Source organism: Asterias amurensis, chromosome 3 (genome assembly GCF_032118995.1).
Source record: "Asterias amurensis chromosome 3, ASM3211899v1".
NCBI lineage: Eukaryota > Metazoa > Echinodermata > Asteroidea > Forcipulatida > Asteriidae > Asterias > Asterias amurensis.
The window spans coordinates 9015274-9035117 of NC_092650.1; the positions used below are offsets into that span (position 1 = coordinate 9015274).

The 19844-nt window shown below is 37.6% G+C and overlaps 1 protein-coding gene across 2 annotated transcripts in view; it reads right to left on the bottom strand.

The window, feature by feature from the left end:
* Positions 1-866: 866 nt before the first annotated feature.
* LOC139934830 (cytochrome c1, heme protein, mitochondrial-like) overlaps positions 867-19844 on the bottom strand; it is a 39220-nt gene continuing 20242 nt past the window's right edge. For both annotated transcript variants that reach the window (XM_071929233.1, XM_071929232.1), the window contains exons 2-8: positions 18174-18218; positions 14523-14671; positions 11675-11801; positions 10568-10685; positions 7856-8056; positions 4168-4268; positions 867-2219 (exon numbers count right to left, since the gene is read on the bottom strand). In XM_071929233.1, the coding sequence (XP_071785334.1) occupies positions 2112-2219; positions 4168-4268; positions 7856-8056; positions 10568-10685; positions 11675-11801; positions 14523-14671; positions 18174-18218 (849 nt within the window). In that variant the 3' untranslated portion in view covers positions 867-2111. The remainder of the gene's footprint in view (positions 2220-4167; positions 4269-7855; positions 8057-10567; positions 10686-11674; positions 11802-14522; positions 14672-18173; positions 18219-19844) is intronic.

Consider the following 19844-nt stretch of genomic DNA (forward strand, 5'->3'; position numbering starts at 1 on the left):
ACAGTATTTTCCAAAGGCCCACACTTCGTGTATCACAACTTATATATAAAACAACAAACCTGTGAAAATTTAGGCTCAATCGATCATCGGAGTTGGGAGAAAATAACAGGGAAAACCCACCCTTGTTTCCGCACGTTTGGCCGTGTCATGACATGTGTTTAAAATAAATCCGTAATTCTCAACAACGAGAATTGGTCATTGTTTTAATGTTTTCTCGAAAAGTAAAGAATTTCATGGAATACTATTTCAAGTGAAGTCTTTCACCATTACCTTCTGTAAACCCTGTAAGTTATTTGTACATCTGTGATTTTTTTAATTTTAATTCTGTGCCGAAAGTGTATAATGGCTTTAAGCAAAATTTTGTGCTTAAGAAGCTCTATGAAATTGGGCCCTGTTCATTCACCCTGCTAATGAGAATTGACAGGAATTTGATGTCACGACTCTCTTTTCACTACAAATTCAAAGGAGAGTTGAGCACAACTCAACCCAAGCAAATTATTTTTTGCAAATTTTTGACCTCAACATTCACATCGCATTTGCATTCGCAGGAAGTATGCACTGGGCTTTAGACTCATGGAACAGGTATACAATCGTTACATTTTCTCCCAATATTACCATCTGGTCCATGGTGGTGGGACTGCATGTACCAGACTCTCAACTTTTTCCAGCATTCTTAATCTCTTAGATTGAAATAACCGGCTTTTGGGAAGACTTTGCATTAACAACTTGGATAATTCTAACCACTGGAGTTTGACAACTATTGCACATTACATGGATTAAGGATACAAAACTGAAAGTGACCCTTGGAGGCAAAAATATTTGTAAAAACAAACAAACAAACAAACATCAACAGCTCCATACATGTATACTCTTCAAGAAATCTTTCACTTTATTAAACATCCAATAATTCAGTAAGGAAATATGGTCTCCTAATATGGGTTAAATACAATCAGTCAATGGCTAAAACAAGCATGCCGTTTTGTACATCCAATACGTTGCTCTTATGATGCATCAATTAACAATGCTAAAGAAAAAAGTGGCAATCAGATAAGGAACAATTTTGTATTTCTTAAAATGAGAAAAACTATGCAGTTTATGCAAATCTTCCCTTGGTAAAATTAATTGACAAATACCAGAACATGTACCATCCCTTGTGAATTGATTTTTTACTTTTCTTCAGTTTTCATGAACACGGTTATGTACCAATCTGAATGTATTGGATACTCTTTTCCTAAATCATTTAATTGCCGAGTTCTATTTTTCTGGGAGTAGGTCAAAAACATGCATCTAGAAATAGTTCCAAATGATTCCTTTAATTCATCTTTCACATGTTCAATTCTCTACAGTGTCCACATGGGTTGAAACATTAGATTCATATTCAATATTTTGAGTCCAGATACATTGTTTCTGTACGTGCAAGGCAATCTGAGGTAAATACAAATTTCTATTGGATTAGTTCAAGTGGCAACAAGGCAATGACCAGGTGGCATGGATTCCTACAGAGGGAGACTTTTGGAACTCTTGGTGGCAGCAGACTTACCAGGTAAAATCCATTGTTCTTGGTAAAATGCACATGCTCAGAACTTTTTACTTGGCAAGTCTGCTCCCACCTACAAATATAGTTCCAAAGTCTCCCATCGCTTGAGGTTAGTATCAGGGCTATAGACAATGTGACCACTGACGTCACTCGAAAACCATAACATGATTCGGGTGCATGCTGCCGGGCAAAACCTTTGTGTTTTGGCAGCCAGCTATAAAGTGTATGCAATCTTACCATGACTACGTGTCTTTTTGCCTAGCGAAACATGAGGTATACAGCGTTTTGTCAACAGAGGGCGGTTTGAATGTAAACATAGGTCAGTTGTCTATATTGTGCTCACTGTGCCCACTTGTAGTCAAAATGGTAAACATTTATTATGAGTATCACAAACACACTGCTACACTGTACTTAACCAACCAATGCTTGATGCATGACTGCATATAAACCTCATAGAGAATTGAACATGTGATGTATGTACAATGTACACTTTCAAACTCAAATGACATAAGATTTGATAAAACTTGTAATTCTCCTGAATTACTGCTCACAATATTGAGCTGATGGGACACTATCAATGGCTGGGTGGGCGATATGCAATTTTACGTGATTTAAGTACCGACCACTTTTGCCTCTTGATGTAGTAGGAGGCCCCAAGTGCCATGGACAGAATCATCAAGGCCTATAGGATAAACAAGACATCAATATACAATGGTAAATACACAGTTAAATATTGATAACTTGATGTTGATTGATGTGAAATGATCATACACCATTTGTTTACAGTTGATGCAGGAATTGAACTCCACTAGGAAATGAAGGGTCGAACAAAGACAAATTTAATAGAGTGGGAATTGAACCTGCAACCTTTTTATTAACGTGCTGGTGCTCAACCAACTGACGTATCTAGCCTTAACGTTGGTACTCTCCCTAGCCCAGGCAACATTACACTTTTGTCTTTACTACAGTGACGTCCTAGATATCAGGGTCCATTTGTGGGATGGAAAGTTTTCAAAGCTTCATAACTCAAATCTTACCTGCAAGAAAGCACTAATTTCAACAGATTCACATTCCATACCAGCAGACATTTTGAGTTTTGCTCGTCAAATATTTCTCACAAATCCGTCTTTTTCGTGAAATAATGCAGCTCCCAATGTTAAATAACTCCTGTTTTGATCGTTTTTACACAGTGTTGTCTGCTGCCAAGCGTACACTTACATTAGCATGCAAGACGAAAGATTCGCGTGCAAGACGCAAGATGAATGAATTTTGGGGCATCGTTTCTTGACTGCACACAATGACACGCAAACGCAACGCAAGATTTGCACGCCAGACTGTGAGACTACGATAAAAAAACGGGAATGTTTTAACGTTGGGACCTGCATTATTTCACGAAAATGACAGATTTGTGAGAAATATTTGACGAGCAAAACCCACCGCAAAAATACAAATGCTGCCGTGGAATGCAAATCTGTTGAAATTATTGCACGTTAGATTTGAGTTTCAGTTATGAAGCTTTTAAATTGTTCCTCCCCAGAAACGGGCCCTAATAGTTAGGACTCTGTATACTGTGTACAGCACAGAGGAAGGGTCCTATACAGGGCTAGTGGTTGGTCTCCCTGTCTTGCCAAAACTTTTGTTTGGGATGCCAATCAGAAGTCATTCAATCTGTAACTGCTGTATAGCCAGGGATCACACCCAACTTTACGATATTAAGTAATAAACCATATAGGAAACTGACTTAGTAATTTAAAAATAATTTAGGGTTGATGCCCCACATCGCGCACACCCTCAATGGGCGAAAGTTGACATGTTTGAATATGCTTCGAGGCTGTACATGTACATTGTACCATTCTGTACATGCATGCGGCACACTACTGTGTGGCAATTCTTTCTCAGTTTGTGAACGTGCGTATTGTGTTGGAGTCTATCAACTGCCACTCACAGCATGTGCACTAAATGTGCACTGTACATGCAGTTGTTATTTCAATGCTAGCAGCGACGTCGCCCGGGTGCGTGGTGTGTGTGCATGGTTGGTTGATGCACTCGGCATACGAACCATGTGGCCGTGTGTACATCTGTTATAATGTTTGTTTACGATCGCATTTCTGATGCTGTTGATTTGAAGTCGGTTTTGGCTTGTCAGGTACTCGTTTAACCTTATTAAATGCAGTCTAAAAATAGTCTCTTTGTCCTTTTTTGGGCAGGGCAGCCAATAATTTTAGCAGGGCGACCAATTCTTGGGCAGGGTGGCCTAAATTTTAGGAGGGAGGCCCGCCTTTCCAATTTACGTGTGTGGAGAACACTGGGTCTGCTACTGGCCTCACTATTGGAAAACTATGTGAATTATACAAAGCATACATATCCCATGTAACTACAAATACACACACGCCCCAGTGTCTATATGCCTGCAATTGTGGACCTCCTTTTGTCCCTCTTTATACCCTAACTTTTTTGCAACAGCTTTCATTTGTGTTGTACACATTTTGCAACCATGGACCTTTCCCGAACCGTGGACCCTAATGTCTCCTTTGTGATAGGTCCTCTGTTTGAATGTGTATACCTACTCACACCGGGCATGATATGTAAGAACAAACTGGTTTATTTAGAAGTAATAATATTGAAGTTACCTTTAGCCCCATTCTCTTGCGTTGATCATGTTCTGGTTCTGCTGCCCATCGAAGGAAGGTGGCTACATCTTTAGCTAACTGACTAAGTGTAGCAGGGGTACCTGTCAATAGTAATATCATAGATTGCAAGCCATTACCATTGGTATTGTCAATAGGTCTGTCATACTGATCCACTAGTAAACAGAGAATAGGTTTGATTCAGTGAACAGTGTATCTATGTAAATAAAAACAAGTAATGCTGATAAAAACTGTTTTAATTTGATTCCATTATGATATGTTGATCTTGCTGAACTACCTACCAGCATGATCTTACTGAGTACTACAATAGACAATTACCCCACAAATATTATTCAAAATTATCAAGGGTTTCTTGCCATTGATAAAACAATGAATTGTAAGACATCAATGGCCCATAAAATACACATCGTCTTCCTCCTTGTAATACAAAGGTAAGGTATGATAGAAAAAGAATTATGTGGCTAGCTCTGTGTTGTTTATCATAGATTTACTATGAAAGTGCAGTTTTGACAGCTCAAAATTGTTGAGGGCAGTCTACCTGCAGAACCCTTGATTTAATAAGTCTCCTTTGTGATTTATCTGCGCGAGTATGAGTGATTTTTCATGCGTGACCTCGGTTTGAATACTTATTAGTACGAAGGGCGTCTGAAATTCAGTCTTTTTCGGCCTTTTCTGAAAAGTCTCAAGCAAAATAATGTACCAGTAAATTGAAACAAAGAGCATATCTGTCGTTATGTATTTAAAAAATTGGTGCAAGAGAAATTTGTACGTGAAAAATGGCTTCCAAAACGGAGAAAACAACTCACAAAGACCCGGCAAATTTTCCAGTTATGAACGTCGGCAACAGTCCCCTATTAGTATGTAAGGATAGATTATTTCATATTCTACCTGGAAATGTTTAAACCGAGACCGGATCGTTCCTAGTCCAGTCAGGATACAGCAACTTTCAAAAAAAGAAACCATTAGACAAGATGGTTTCCTGCACGGTGATTGGCAGACGATGACATCATCAATTGAGGTTCTACAGCAGGCGATCCGTGGGAAACCACCTGTCATGTACCGTGTAGATGTTGGGCAAGATGGCGTGGTGGGTGTGACAAGGTGCTTTCCTCTTTTTGTTGACGTATTTTGGTTAACATTGAAGCTCCGTTTTTAGCCTTTTAATTGTGGAAAACTGAATGATTTTAGAGGAAGCGATTTCGTTTCATATACTTTTATATATTTTGTTAGTTCAGTTCTATTTACATTTGAAACTTTTATAAAAAGTTTTATTACAACAATTTTAAATTATTGAAAAAGTGTTTCGTATATTTACTTGATAAATGAATTCAGAGTAAGCGATTTCATTTCATATACTATGGCTGCACGTTTTAAATTTTTTATTCTATGCAGTAAAGGGTATGCCTATGTTTGTTTTTATCACTGTGCTTTTACAATGCACATTTTATGGGAATGTTCTTTGTTATGATATGCTATCAACTAGGCCACTATACCATTATTATTTATTTTTAACAAAAAACAAAAACGGGTCAGGACAGGTAACAAGTTTGTTGTTTTATTCCTGTTATTAGAATAAAACAAGCAATAAATAATATTACACAGAACAGGCTGAAATCACAGTTTGTTTTGATAAAATAAACTCAGTAAAATATCAGATAAACCAGTGACTTAAAATTGTTGCTTTGTCTGTGTTTTGTAAAGTTTCCCCGATTTACTTTTAGCTATATACAATTTTCTTTGTTTGCAAACCATGTTACAGTTTTGCTAAACATTGTTTTTGTCTTTTTTTTTTGGGGGGGGGGGGGTCAAATACTATATTTTCTATACTATAAATAAAAAACTATAGTGCAGCGGTTTTCACAATTTTTTCTATGGGCAAAGTTTAGCAAAATTCGCCCCATATTACAATCCTTTTGAACCACTGAAATTGCCATTTTCAAAACAATTACACATTATTTTTTTCCTTTTTTTGTTTCGAATTCAAGCAAAAACAAGTTCACATAAGAAGAAAAAATGCAATATGCACCCAGGTAGTCATCTCATGCTACACATGCTGAAATCAAAGCTTGTTTTGATCAAATAAACTCAGTAAAATATCAGATAAACCATTGAAAACACTGGGTACTGGGTTCAAATCATGGGTGTTCATTTACCAAGTTTTAATTTAAAATTGTTGATACGAAGGTTTAAAATTTAACTCAAACATTATAAGTACGAGCAGTGGCCCAGTGGTAGGACTCCGGGCCCCATAACCAAAGGTAATGGGTTCCAATCATGGGTGTTCTTTTACTAAGTTTTAATTTAAAATTGTTGATACGAAGGTTTAAAGTTAAACTCGATAAAATGATTTGTAAGAAGGAGCAGTGGCCCACTTAAACGGTTCCCGACTCCATACCCGATAACCAAGTCAGACTTAAAATTCTTGCTTTGGCTGTGTTTTGTAAAGTTTCCCTGATTTACTGTTACACACTTTTCGTTGTTTGCAACCCCTGTTTCAGTTCCACTAAGCCTTTTTTTTTTCTTTTTCTTTTTCGTCAAATAGTGTTTTTTCTAGACTTCAAACTAAATAAAAACCAACTACCGTGTCCTTCACTTCATGGGCAAATTTAATTCAACCCAACCTTGCAATCTTTTCGAACCACTGAAATTGCCATTTCCAAATAAATTACACACTTCTTGCCCCTTTTCTGTTTCAAATTTAAGCAAAAACAAGTTCACAAAAAATCACAAATGCACTGCCGGCATGTGCCCACGTTCATCAGCTCATGCTAGACAGGCCCTTTGGTTATTATGGTGAACGCTTTCTCGCTGGTCAGGGTACCATACACGCGAAATAACAATGCCGATATCAATCGATGATGTCATCGTTAGCCAATCAGCGTGCAGAAAAACCATGTTGTCTAGTGGTGAGTTTTGGTGTTTTTTTTTCGTAATGTGAGATTTGGATTAACGGTGGAAACCACTGTATCCTGACTGGACTAGAAAAGATTAGGTCTCGGTTAAATATTTCCAGGTACAATATGAAATAATCTATCCATACATACTAATTTGGGACTGTTGCCGACGTTCATAAGGGCAAAATTTGCCGTGTTTTTGTGACTTGTTTTCTCTGTTTTGGAAGCCATTTTTCACGTACAAATTTCTCTTTTTAAAAATTGACTTGCACCGATTGTTTTTATACATATCGACAGATATGCTCTTTGTTTCAATTTACTGGTACATTATTTTGGTTGAGACTTTTCAGAAAAGGCTGAAAATGACAGAATTCCAGAAGCCCTTTTGACCAATTAGTATTCAAACCGAGGTCACGCATGAAAAAAACGCCGCATATCCCTGCAGATAAATAACAATGGGGATTAGTGTACTGTAGAGGGCAATTTAACTAAGAGTGTTTCTATTTAAAATACTCTCCGTTATTTACATACTATTTGAACCACACAGTGTTCAACCAGTCTCTTGCTCAAAATTGGGCAAAAATTACCTTGCATCACATATAATTTCACTTGCCTGTGGTGGTTTGTTCAGTACTACATGTACTAAATAAATTGAAACATGCACAGGATGATTTCAGATTGGCAAATATTTTGTATCAGCCAGAGTCTTGACTTCCAAGTTCCTCTGAATGAGAATCAACTGTAAAATAGTCAGTGACTACATTGTGGAAACTCACCATCTTCATACTCAATGATTTCATTGTAGAGTGCAGGTGCCATACCAATAGCTTGTCCAGGGAAGTATGGGTTATAATATAATGGATCATTAACCTCAACGCCTGCTGGTGGATCACAGTAACCAGTAAGTAGAGAGAAGATGTAGTCTTCATTCCCATGACGAGCCAGAGCAATGTAGCTCAAATCAGGAGGCAGGGCTCCTACAAATCACAACAAGTTCATGATTACAGCAGTTCTAGTTTGTGGAACAATGATTTCAACATTCACTGAAAACAGCTCACACTTTACTACCAGACAAATATTTATAAATAAAACAAATCAAAATAAGCAAGTAAATATCAGCTTTTATATCTCAGTATAACAAACAGGCATCTTCGTGAAAAAAGTTTTAAGCGTTAAAAAATTAATTCTGACAAGTTTTGTTTTTAAATGGTTAGCAAATTAACCATTCGACCACAACACTTACCCAGCCAAGAAACCTGTGTGCATATATACATGCATGTGCACAATAAGATTGTTAAAACAATCTTATTTGGTAGCTTACTTGCCAACTAGGTTACTCCTTCATTGAAAATATTGCTTTGTTATGTACATCATTTCCATTGGTATTTGTAAATCTCTTTCATGCCTCTGTGTGGTATTATTTGTAAGAACTGTTGGACTGCCGGACTAGAAATATACTTGTTACAATGAACCTTAACTTTACAAACAAAGTTTTTCAATGAAGCAATATGAGTATGCGTCCACTGTGAATCAAAAACCCCAGCTGCATGGCTGATCATCTACCATGGTATGCTGGATTCTTGGAACACACAGCCCTACTTCCCATCGAGCTGAACACAATGATAAACAGCACAGTAGGTGCATCACTGTGCACCCTGTACACCAATCCAGGCGCGCAAGTGCTGGGCGCTGCGCGCCACTGCTGCGATGTGTATTTGTGCCTAATTTTGTGCACAAAGACACGAGAAAATCATTTCCCTTTTCACTCTTTATGGAAACTTAATGTCAATGAGATTTCTCCGACATGGCTGCATAACATGACGATTTTTGATAACTTTTTTAAAATTAGGCACAGAGTAAAATACTGAAATTCTGACAAAATACTCTGCTGATGTAACCCATTTTAGCAACTATTATGCAGTTTCCTCGTCTTTTTCCCCTTACTCACCTAAGACAAGCACCGTTTTCAAGATGATTCGGTTTCCATTTAGTTGCAAATATTTGTGGCCAGTGATCTACATTCAGGCCTTTGTTTTTGATGAGCGCGATCGCACTCCTACCACGCTCCTGGGACTGTCTTCAGGTGTGCGATCGACAGTGCTCCCTCCATCATTACGGTGTATTTTATTTTTAACACAAAAGCAGATTTCACGCCTGTAGTCGTTGTTACTTTGCGTGCGACAATAAATAAAAGAAACATTGAACACTAGAGGTCGCTTTGGAAGAATGCACCAGCATAATATTAAACGCTCTCTTTTGTCACGCGGGGGTGGGATCGGGGTTGCTTTATTTTATTTTTTCTGTAAATTTTATTTGTGTACTTCCGGCCTGACCATTTAATTTAGTAATCATAATCTGAGAATGCTAGCCAAACAAATTGAGCTCCTGGAAAATCTAAGAGTGATTTTTTAGGAGCTCAAATTGAGCTCCTGATGAGTATTCTCAGGAGAGCGATTAAAAGAACTCCTTCTATTTCTATAACGAAGGTCTGTACATTAGTATATCATGATGTCCTGGCAAGGAAATTGTGTTAGTTGTTGAGGAAAACATTTAATTTCCATAAAGAGTGAAAAAGAACATAGTTACCTCTTATCTTTGTACACAAAACTAGGCACATGTACACCTCAGCCATCGCGTACGGTGCATAACACTTGCGCAACTGGTGCGCATCGGATTGGTCTATACAATGTTAAGTTGAAGTCGGTCTGTCATGTGACTGGTAAAGAAAAACATAGCACCTCAAAAGTGTTCAAGGCATTTATAAATGCCACCATAAGCCACTTTAAAAAGTTTTGCTTGTATGATGTCATTTTCCATGAAGTGGTAAATAATTTTGCTCTGGCCATGCTCCAAAAACCCATTAATCTTGGAGGGATAAGTTTATCTGTGAGTATTATTTTGTGTTTTGGCTCTCATTTATGCCTGCATTATTGCGATTTGTAGCTCTCTATTTGGATCGTTTTATTTGTAAAATCATGTGTGCATCCGTTAGCCTCTGTGTGTGCTGACCTTTTTGTGAACTTTCACTGTGCACTGTGTAATGTTATGTACTGTATGTACTTAGTGTTGTAACTTTTTGTGTTGTTTGCTATGGGTTACCATTAAACCTGTACATGAGAAGTTTATTTGATATATTTTAGCTGTCATTGGCTTGTTCATTTGGCTTGTTCATTTATGTATTATAAATACATAAATGAACAAGCCAATGAGTGTATTTTGGCGAATGCTCATCCTTTATTCATTAGAGGACTGGAGCTCCTTCCCGTGTCTTTAAATTTAATACCATTGAGAACTAAGAAACTTTTAAACACTCAAAGAAATTGTCAAAATCATCGACCCACTTAAAGTACACATTTCAAGTATTCAACAAGTTTTCAACAACAAAAATCTGGAAACATATTGCACACTTTAAGTAATTATTATTTTAACACATTATTGAAGTTTAAATAAAAAACAGTCTAATAAAAGATGGAAAGTGCAGTATTTACCTTCATTAGATGCTCTAGCTGCTTCATCATTGATGTATGGTTTAGGGAAATAATCGGATAGCTTGCCAGGACGATCAAACATTTCACCAGTCTCATCAGGACCATCTTGAACCATGTACTAAACCATAAATAACCATTTATCATTAATGATGATAGATTTCAAACAAATATTCAGTGTTTTATTTGAAAGAAAAAGGAAAGTGTGCCAGCACTACTGACATGACTCTTGATTACCTACACGTATATGTACCAAATCATTGATTAAAGGAAAGTGTGCTAGCACTACTGACATGTCTCTTAATTGCCTATATGTACCAAATCATTGATTAAAGTGTGCTAGCACTACTGACATGACTCTTGATTACCTATATGTACCAAATCATTGATTAAAGGAAAGTGTGCTAGCACTACTGACATGACTCTTGATTGCCTATATGTACCAAATCATTGATTAAAGGAAAGTGTGCTAGCACTACTGACATGACTCTTGATTACCTACATGTACCAAATCATTGATTAAAGGAAAGTGTGCTAGCACTACTGACATGACTCTTGATTACCTATATGTACCAAATCATTGATTAAAGTGTGCTAGCACTACTGACATGTCTCTTGATTGCCTATATGTACCAAATCATTGATTAAAGGAAAGTGTGCTAGCACTACTGACATGACTCTTGATTACCTATATGTACCAAATCATTGATTAAAGTGTGCTAGCACTACTGACATGACTCTTGATTGCCTATATGTACCAAATCATTGATTAAAGGAAAGTGTGCTAGCACTACTGACATGACTCTTGATTACCTACACGTATATGTATCAAATCATTGATTAAAGGAAAGTGTGCAAGCACTAATGACGTGACTCTTGATTACCTATGTGTACCAAATCATTGATTAAAGGTTAAGCATCTTTGAAAGCACTATTTCAGACACTCTTTGACATTTTACCAAACATGAAATGGAGATCCTAAATGATGCAAATGTGATGTTATTTTAATCATAGTAAGTTAAATTAATGAAGAGTAATATAAATGTTTTTAAACACAAGTGTCTCTTCATGTGGTGCAAGTAAGGTGGTTTCTTATCAGTATGATCTTACCTCTTCAGCTAGAACTTTAGCTTCACCCTCTGTGTGAGAGACACCAACTAGATTTCTAAAAGCCAAGTATTTCATACTATGACAAGCTGAACACACCTCCTTGTACACTTGATAACCCCTACGAATACTGTGTGTAGTAAGGGAAGGAAATGAACAAAGGCATGTTTGACAATCTTACAAATCAACATGAATGAAATTAACATGTGTTCTTCTGTTATACAGGTACATAGTAGGAAGGTACAGAAGTGCATAAATTGAGTAAAACTAAAAAAACTCAATGAGAATTATCTTATGTGAAAAACTTATTTTTTTATTAGTTTCACACTAAGCAAGAATGCTGTGATTCACAGCAAGCTCAAAGCACCTATAAATCAAACAGCCCTGTGATGTCACACTACATATTCAATTCAAATAAGATAATGGAAAATGCATAGTAATGAAGATAAACAACCTTCATCCAATCCATGTTGTGACGTATTTAATGCCATAATACAGCCAGGTTTTTATGCTAGTTATCCGAGTGTACTTCAGTGTTGAATCCACAGAAGCCTTTGCTCTGAACCATGCATAGATGCCAGCAACCACAGAAAGCAACACTAGTTCAAAAATCAAACAAGGGGTTGGGGGAAGGGGGCTAATTCAAATATCAACAAAATTACAGGGAAGAAAACATTACACTGATTATCAAATAATAACTTAACAAGAAAAAAATAATGACCAATTTGGTTTAAGTGACTTGTTTAAGTTTTTGGGCCATTCCGTGTCAAATCACCCCCAAAAAGGCAATTTTAAACCCTACCCTCTTCAAATTTGCTCATATTTGGTTTATGAGGTAATCGTGGCTCAACAAGCTCAAATTTTAAATTTCAGTTCCATCCGATAAACGGTTTTCGCGCTACGGCATGCTCTTTCTTGTTGATTTCGGTCAAAATGCGCCTGACCTCTGACATTCAACTGACCATAAATTGGTAACCTTTGGGTCAAATTGGTTGACTTTGGTGTCTTTGGAATGGAAATTGTGTAAGCTTTCCAAAAATGTCTTTTTTGTAGGAACATGTTTAGGTATGATAACCTTTTGACCTCTACTTTGACCTTGAATTTGACCTTGTGGAACTTCGGTGAAAATTTACCCTTATATGTTTTCTCCACAATATCAAAAATTTCGAGATAAAATATTTTTGGCTTGCTTTCAAGCTCCACTCAAAGTTGTCCTACTTCACTTTTCCTGTGCAAAGTACATGTACATTTGATACATGTCCATACGTATGTATGTCATGATTTTGCTTGTGGACCATAGCCTTACAATGGGTGATTTGACACGGATGACCCTTTTGTTTAAATTCCGTTCAACCATAGTAGCAGATTCTTCATATCAGAAAAGTGTGGGATCCTATGTCTATAGATTGATCCACGCAGCACGTGTGAGCAAGAACAAGTGAGCCTCTCCAATGCCATTCAGCACAATTCTACGGGGTGCACCAAGCATGCGCGCACCCATATCAGACTTTATTTATTTTGCCCAATACGCAATGGGGCGGAGTTAATGGATCGTTTCCGATTGTCAGCAGACATTGATGCATATTTCTGTGCGTATGCATGGGACTACTTGACTTGTCAATATGCTGAAGTCTAGCTGTTTTAAAAAGGTTCATTGACATGATTGTGAAGTAATGTAATAAGAATACTAAAGATAAGTTTGTAGCCCATAAACACTGGGGTTTTGGCCGTTGGTGGTACAAAAAGAGAAAATATCATCATATGGACAAAATCACGCGTCATATAAAAAAAATGCTAAGTTTGGACGTAAGCCGTTTGAATTTCTTATTTGGATTGAAAGGAAAGGTCAAAGTTGATGTTTACAAAAAATGCACTTGTGTCAAGACTTACAAGATGGCATAAACATTGTGACTTTATGACACTTGGTTCATGACCTACCTGTTTTAGAGCAACAATTATAACTCTTTTCCGTATGGTTCAGACGATATAAAGTTTTAAATAATGAATTGTAAATGTACATCCCGTCCATTCACAGTGCAAACGCGACGATATAAATTTTTAAATAATAAACTTCTAAATAATAAACTTAACTACTACGCCAAGGCTAAATTTATTAATAAACTATACCACACAGACCCTTAAAATGAACTGTGGTGGGAGAATTCAATGAATTTACGTGGGAATAAACCGCTACTATTACTAATATCCCAAACGCTTCCGTAGTCTGAGGACTCTCCAAAAGCAAGAGGGCGAGATACACGTTCACCATTAACTGTAGAAGCGAAGCAGCGTGCCAAAATGAACGATGCAATGCGTGTGGACTATGTGTGGTTTTGGCCGGCCGTATGCCTAGCGTGGGAATGCCTGTGTGCAGTGATGGCCGTATGCGATGTACAGCGTGAGTTACGTGCAATGTACACACACAAGACAATCGTGCTTTGTTGGCGATAGGTGTTTTTAACTCGTTAGTATCGTCAACAAAGGATTAAAAACCTTCGGTCGAACTGCTGCTTGATCTAAGTTAGAACACAGGCTTTCATTTCATGTATTGTTTGTGTCTTTTAGGACTTTAGTTCCTGAGAACGAACGCTCACAAATTTGTACGTGTAAATAATATGAGAATTTTTGGAAAGAAGAATAATAACAATAATAATAACAATAAAAAAATAAAAAAATCTCGACGCAATCAAAGGTGGTTTCGGCGTTTGGCCGAAACCACCAATGATTGGCTAATCTACATGTATCCTGTATGCTCTGAATCTTAAGCTGACAATTCAACTCATCCTGTTGTATCACAAAATGATGGCATTAGTTTGCCACATTGGTTAAACAATAGAACTTACTACATTACCTGGCATGGTCAAATGAATTGAATAATCCATTATGACTCCATGGAAACTTAGGAACATGAAGATCAATTTCCTCAGCATTGACAGACATATGTAGAGCAGTGGCAATACCAGCACTACCTGCTGCTAGAACACCCAACGTCCCCAACATCTAAGAGCAAACAAACATCAACAATATTCAACTTCACACAACTTTATTTTAGTCAACCTCAATGTTGTCAAACAGCAGGCCTGAGAGAGCGGGACATTTTCATTTTGCCAAGGTTACTACTATGGGGAATATCAGTCTATCTATGGGAAACCTTGGAATGAAATATTTAAGTGTCGGCGCATAAACCGCCTGGCAAATAAACCACAGTCACGAGCGCACGAAGAAAGGGGCTGTGCGAAAGTGGGGTCCTACCTTGACGTCAACTCGCCTTTAACTCACTTGGTGCCGTCAACTCGCTGTCAACTCCTACAATACTACATTTAAAATCCACAAAAGAGGCAAAGAACTGTAAAGTATTAGCTAAAGGAGAATTTTCATAACTTTGAGTTACATTTCGGTTAAAAAATTTAGGTTTTACTCATTAAGCAGCAAAACCATCGGCTGCCATTTTGCTTTTTTTTTTTTACAGAGCTTACACAATATGGACAACAGAGGGTGCCTTTCTGCATATGGATTATTCTAGGCCCAAAATGTCAATGATTGGTACAGCATAGTTTCTTATGTACTGCGCGCCGTGTAAATTGATAGCTGACGTCTTGGGTGAAAACTAATTCATACCTGCCATCTGCGTAGTGGTTGAGTTGACAGCGAATAGACGGCACAGGCGAATAGACGGCACAAGGGAGTTGACGGCGAGTTGACGGCGCAAGTAGCAGGACCGAAGATAACAAACTCCAACCAGCAGAACTTTATTTTTAATTGTTAGCATTTTCATTTAAATATTGTGAAAATAAAGAAAGATCTTTGCTGCAACCTCCTTATTAACGCCATTATACACTTTCAGAACAGAAAAAAATATAAAGTTCACAGTTTTACAATTAACTTACAGGGTTTACAGAAGGTCATGGTGAAAGACTTCTCTTGATATATTATTCCATGAAATGCTTTACTTTTTGAGAAAACATTAAAACAATTATCAATTCTCGTTGTCGAGAATTGCGGATTTATTTCAAACACATGTCATGACACGGCGAAACGTGTGGAAACAAGGGTGGGTTTTCCCATTATTTTCTCCCAACTCCGATGACCGATTGAGCCTAAAATTTCACAGGTTTGTTATTTTATATATAAGTTGTGATACACGAAGTGTGGGCCTTTGGACAACACTATTTACCGAAAGTGTATAATGGCTTTAACGTGCGTTTTGTTTCAAACAAGTTTATTCTCCAAATCCCGCGATGATTTGCTTACATCCATGGGCCGCTTGATGAGGGGTGAAGTGACAGACGAGTCCGACCATCCGACGAGATTTCAAAGTCTGCTCTAAATAAAAAAGAATCTCCCAAAAAACATGCACCCAGAAGTAAGCAATTACACTTAGCTTGCAGCTATCCTTGTACTCATGATCTTGCCTTGCGCTGGACCCCATTATATCGTGACACATCGTGGATTATTTTATGGGTCCAAGGATTACTATTATTTCCAATTCGCTATATGCAGAGTCGCTGGACTTATTGTGACGTTCAAAGTGTTCATAAATATGTACAAAAACGGTCTTGTTGGACAGATGGATTTATTGTGGAGTAGAAATAGGACTTTTTGTGACCCATTCATCTGGAATAAAATCGAGGCATGGCCTTGTAACAGGAGACCAAGGTTGGTGGAGTCTTCCATGTCGCAATAATTTCTTGTTAAAGGATTTTCAGAGCGAGTTTGGTGCGCCAGTGTATGATTTTTCATGTCTGTTTTGTATTTGTTATAAGAAGTTTTTTTTTTCTTCTTCAATATTAATATGTCTGCATGCAAGCTGCCCGGCGAATAAACCGTAGGAGTTAAAAAAAAAATGTCAAATCAACATACAAACCGCGAAAATTACAGTTTTGGAACTGCAGAATGCCTTAATAGGAACGCGTTGCCTTGAATTGGACGAGTTGGTCTTTGAAAAGCATTTTGAAACCGTGTGTTATTAAATGCATGGTTAAAAAGATGTTTTAAAAGTAAAATATAATGATCCACTCAAGTATGACTCGAAATTGTACGGTCTCCTTTTACGACGCAAACTAGCATGGTCGGCCATTTCTTTGAGTTAACATTTTGACTCCACAAAATGGCCGACCATGTTTCTTTGCGACGTAATAAGGAAAACCGTGCAATTTCAAGGCTTGTTTGTGTGGACAATTATATTCTACTTTTAAATTATCTATCTAACCATTTGCATTTCATAACGGTTTCAAACGCTGTTCAAAGACCAACTCGATCGATCCAAGGCAACAAGTTCCTTAAACCACCTTAATGTAATTCATCTTCATTTTATTTTATTTATCAAGGTAACTTATTTGAAGACGACATCCTACTTTTAGGATGTCGACATCCAATAGATAAATTATAACAGCAAGTATTTATTTGTCATATTATAAGTCACTATAACGTTTTTAGGTAACGCCAGTATTTAGTCAAGCGGACAATGCGTGCAGTGTCGCCGAGCAGATTGTTTGTCAAAACTTATGCCCTAATAAAGAAAACCAGACATCAGAATTTTCCGTTTTCTAAAACCCTGAACTCTGTTTTCTAAAACCCTGAATTCCATTACCGGTGTTATCTTTTAACTGTTTCCGTGATAACAACAGTGTAAATTTAAGGTGAAAAAAAAAAAAACCCTATAAACATGACACAAATACCCACTTACAAAGCTCAATGTAAATTTATTACCTTAACACTGAAACTATGATCAATAAACATGCAGGAAAAAGCGTATTATTGTCTCACTAGAATGTGTGGTGATACTGATAACGTTAGCGCTTGCGTTGTGGAGTTTCCCCGAACGGAAACCTATCCATTTGTGCTTATAATGGTTGGATACCAGCACGGTTTGCGTATTTGTTTTTTTCCAGGACGAACGTGGGTAATTATCTGTTCATGTTTGTCCTGGAAAAACATTGGCGCATGGTTCATGGCACTGTCGTCTGGAACCCTACACTTCGCATAGGTAAGCATACAAAGTGGAATGCTGGCAAACAATACACAGACTGAAATATGTAAATGCAGCCGGCCGGCCTATCAGGCGGAGTGTGCGTGGGAAAGATCCAATCGGTAGGCCTAGTGATGGACTTTATATCGCAAGAATAAAAACTTTCAAGGTATTTTAATGTTGTTTTTGTTGGTTCTCGATCTTACTTTAGACAATATTTAAACCTATTATTTAGATTTCTGTTTAATTCTGACATTTTTGTTTAATTCCGTGAAATTCCATGCAATTGAATTGATTCTGTGTTCTACACCAATTTCCGTGTTCACCATGATGCGGAAAATTAAGAAGTCTGGAATACATCTGTAGTTACTGATGTGAAATTCTGCATGGTGTGTTTGGAATCTCAGCCTCTCAAACTTGGCCTCCAACATCAATGTTTTAATAAGTGAGGATTGTTCTACATATGCAAATGCAATGATTCTCCCAACCCCCAACCCATAGTAGATTAGTCTCTAAACATAAATGAATACTTACTGCTTTCTTGCCTGCTTTCACCCCAGAGAATGCTGACATATTTGCCTGCAATAGAGAGAGAGGTTTACAAACATCATGACAATGAACTCATTCCATCTTATGGTGTAGAATTAAGATCAACACTTTTACAAAGCCAACAACTGACACTTGGAATTTGGCAGTTTATTTATTAAGATGATTCTCATTCTCATTGATCATTCTCATTTTTTTTTCTTTTTCTAATTCCAGCAGCAGTGTTATTTACACGATACGTACAAGAACAGCACAACAGCAGCATTCGATCATTAAGTTAAAAGATCGAGAATGAGATGGAGATAAAACTTCACCATGCACAAACATTGGATTGTGTTGGTGCTGAGGCCAAGGATACAAAGTAGATTGGTCCTCTTTATACGTAGGTCTACGGAAGCCCTGGTAAAAACATTTTACGAAATAATGCAGCTCCCAAATGCCCACCCTTAAGAAATTCCTGTTTTAATTGTATTCTCACTTGTCTGTGACGTGCGAACGCAAGACGGGCTTGCATGTTAACGCTGTGCAATCAAGATTTGGTGACCAAGAAGGGCATAAATTTGTTCATGTCTTTGGCTTACATGCGAATGTACGCGTACGCACGGCAAAATGTGAGAATACGATCAAAACGGGAATTTCTGAATGATGGAAGCTTCATTATTCCACGAAAATCTTCCACCTGAAAATGTATGCTGCAATGGAATGTAAATCTAATGAAATTGATGCCTTCTTGCAGGTAAGATTTGCACGCTATCCTTTCACATAGCCCGCCGTTCACTCAGTAATGCACTGCAGCACTGCCTTGTAACACCCCTTTCACAGAAAGGGGTTTCGAATGTTCATTAGACATTGAGGATTAAGTTCGTGCCCTTAGAATTTGTGTAATAATTTTTGAAAATGGTAAAAATGGGGCAAATCTGGTGACTAGCTGTCGAAATTATATGTAATGGACCAGATTGTCGTTTGCGGCTCGAGAGGGTCGCTCTGAATACCGACAACCAACGACCGTCACAACTCACAACACAATTTTTAAATGCACTTTAACAGAACATTTGAACATAAGTCAACTGTTAAATATATGCACAAGAGTCATATGCACCTAAATCACTTTTAAACTCAGCCCTGATACTTCACGACGGCAACGACGTCAATTGCCGTCGTTGCCCCTTTCACCCAGTGGTTTAAACCCGCCGAGGCCTGGTTATCAAGAACCAGGCCTCGTTGGGTTTACAAACCACTAGTTTAAAACCTCTTCACCACACATCATTGATTCCCTTACAGTTTATACACCTACCAATAGTAAGACGCACTAGAGGACCCCCCGAGGAGGGTGCGTCACTGTCCATATGTGAGTTGGATTTGCGTGTCCAAAGACCCACCCCGAGTCAAAAAATTGACACACTTGTTGCAGATTTGGACAGTCCTCCGAACGATTTTTTGACTTACCAACCTCGGAAAATGACGCACCACGGACGGACATAACCGACGCACATAAAATCTCTTGTATACGACGCAGGCACAGTGAATACCAAATAATTCCGGTTGCACTAAATACCGACAACTCACGACAACTTACGACAACAATTTTTAAATAATAATAATAATAATAATAATTAGAATTTAGTGTTTGTAGAAACAAACACAAGGTGTTCGGATATC